Source organism: Penaeus monodon, chromosome 23 (genome assembly GCF_015228065.2).
Source record: "Penaeus monodon isolate SGIC_2016 chromosome 23, NSTDA_Pmon_1, whole genome shotgun sequence".
NCBI lineage: Eukaryota > Metazoa > Arthropoda > Malacostraca > Decapoda > Penaeidae > Penaeus > Penaeus monodon.
This window is the reverse complement of record NC_051408.1, coordinates 40525817-40527451: the sequence shown is the minus strand read 5'-3', so window position 1 is coordinate 40527451 and position 1635 is coordinate 40525817. Positions and strand designations below refer to the sequence as shown.

At 41.1% G+C, this 1635-nt stretch overlaps 2 protein-coding genes across 2 annotated transcripts in view; both read right to left on the bottom strand.

Annotated features, from left to right (window-relative positions):
- LOC119588301 (glycine-rich cell wall structural protein-like) overlaps positions 1–1635 on the bottom strand; it is a gene marked incomplete at its 5' end in the record, with an annotated part of 15707 nt that overhangs the window by 13619 nt on the left and 453 nt on the right. Inside the window, 2 exons of the mRNA XM_037936994.1 lie at positions 173–546; positions 798–877. Coding sequence (XP_037792922.1) covers positions 173–546; positions 798–877 — 454 coding nt within the window. The remainder of the gene's footprint in view (positions 1–172; positions 547–797; positions 878–1635) is intronic.
- LOC119588434 (glycine-rich cell wall structural protein 1-like) lies at positions 114–771 on the bottom strand. The gene is made up of 2 exons (XM_037937105.1): positions 716–771; positions 114–546 (listed from the first exon to the last, which is right to left on the bottom strand). Exons 1-2 carry the CDS (start codon positions 734–736, stop codon positions 169–171), a joined length of 399 nt encoding a protein of 132 aa, XP_037793033.1. The 5' UTR covers positions 737–771; the 3' UTR covers positions 114–168.

Below are 1635 nucleotides of genomic sequence, written 5' to 3'. Positions count from 1 at the left end.
GATTAGAATATAGGCTTTATGTATTTTATACGATTGATGTATTCTTACTGATTATATACTCTGAATGGTAGTGAAATAGAGAAACGAAGACGTTCTTTGCTTTTCGCCTTTTTATTTTGCAGATGCAATCGACATCAGGGTGACAAAAATGACCTTTACGTGAGAGGATTACCATCCGTAGCTCCCTCCGCCACTTCCTCGTCCTCCGCCTTGGCCGAAACCGCCACCGCCGCCCACGCTGCCACCGCCGAAGCCCGAACTGCCGCCGACGCTAGGAAGAACGCCAACGCCGACCAAACGTGCGCGGACGACGCTGCCTCCACCTCGACCGCCGCTTCCTCCGCTAAATCCTCGGGCTCCTCCACCTAGTCCTCCAGCACCTCCGCTAAATCCTCCAACTCCACCGTGTCCAGAAAACCCACCTCCGCCGCTACTAAATCCACCGGAATTACCAAAGCCACCTCCTCCACCGCCTCCTTGGCTCCCGTATCCGCCTCCACCGGCCTTCGCCGAGTAAACCATTGCCATTAAGGCGAAAACCACGATCTGGAAGAAGAGAGGAACACATTATTTGTATTCGTTCTTAAATCACAAGTCTAAGATATAACATTTCGAAATTCAAATAAACATGGACTTAAGGAAAAGTACAAAGTGCCACAATGTAAAAGGATTCAGCTAATGAAATTTAAACTCTTGCACGATTTCACTGACTCACCAAAGGACGGGGAAGGATCATGACTGGCAGTTCAGCTGACTTCGCAAGGGAAAGAACGCCAGCGATGTGTGCCGCCGCTTGCCTTTGTCCCGTATTTATGCCAGACACCAACTTCTTCCAGAAGGACAGTTGCTTTTGCTGATATGTCCTTGAACTTTAAAACTGAAATCTTGAATTTTTCAGAACTCAAATCCTTCCGCTAAGTCATGATTTGTTATTATTCTTAATTGTTTTCATTCCCCCTTATATAAAAAGTATTATCCTTTTTTATGAGTGATCTTGATTCATTTAATGTAATCATGGAATTTCCAAAAGGTAAGCTAGACTTTGACGTTTGTAATTGAAATGTATCAATGTCAGCAGCTCTTTGTTATCCAAATCTTCAAACATAACTGCATCAGTTAGTCATATACTCCACTTTCTTTCTTTATAGTTCAAGTTCTCTCCCATACAAATACAAGCTCGTACATTCACCCTGAATGTATGTAAAGACTGAGAGATGTCGCCCCCTAGAAAAAATAGATATATAGTTGATAAACTGTTGTAAAGCACCTCCTCTCTATGTCTGACGGAAAAGCAAAGACCTTTTTCACCTAATTTTCCACCAAGCCATAATTACTCGAATCTGATACGAAGACTACAAGATACCTATTGAACTTGGAAGATTCTTGATGTGATTTTTTTCTTAATTTTGGTATTCTATAGATATTCTAGAGTAACGGTTGCCGGTTTTATTGAGTTTTAGTATCTTAGTGTGTACTGATGTATCCCTCCATGTATGTACGGTATATATAAATATATAGAGGCAGAAAGAAAGGTTTTCAAACAGTATTTCAATAAAATCGTAATTTTTATTTGATCTTACTTTAATTCCATCCATAAGTATTTATTTGTTTTATGCTGGGTGTTTATCAGAAAAC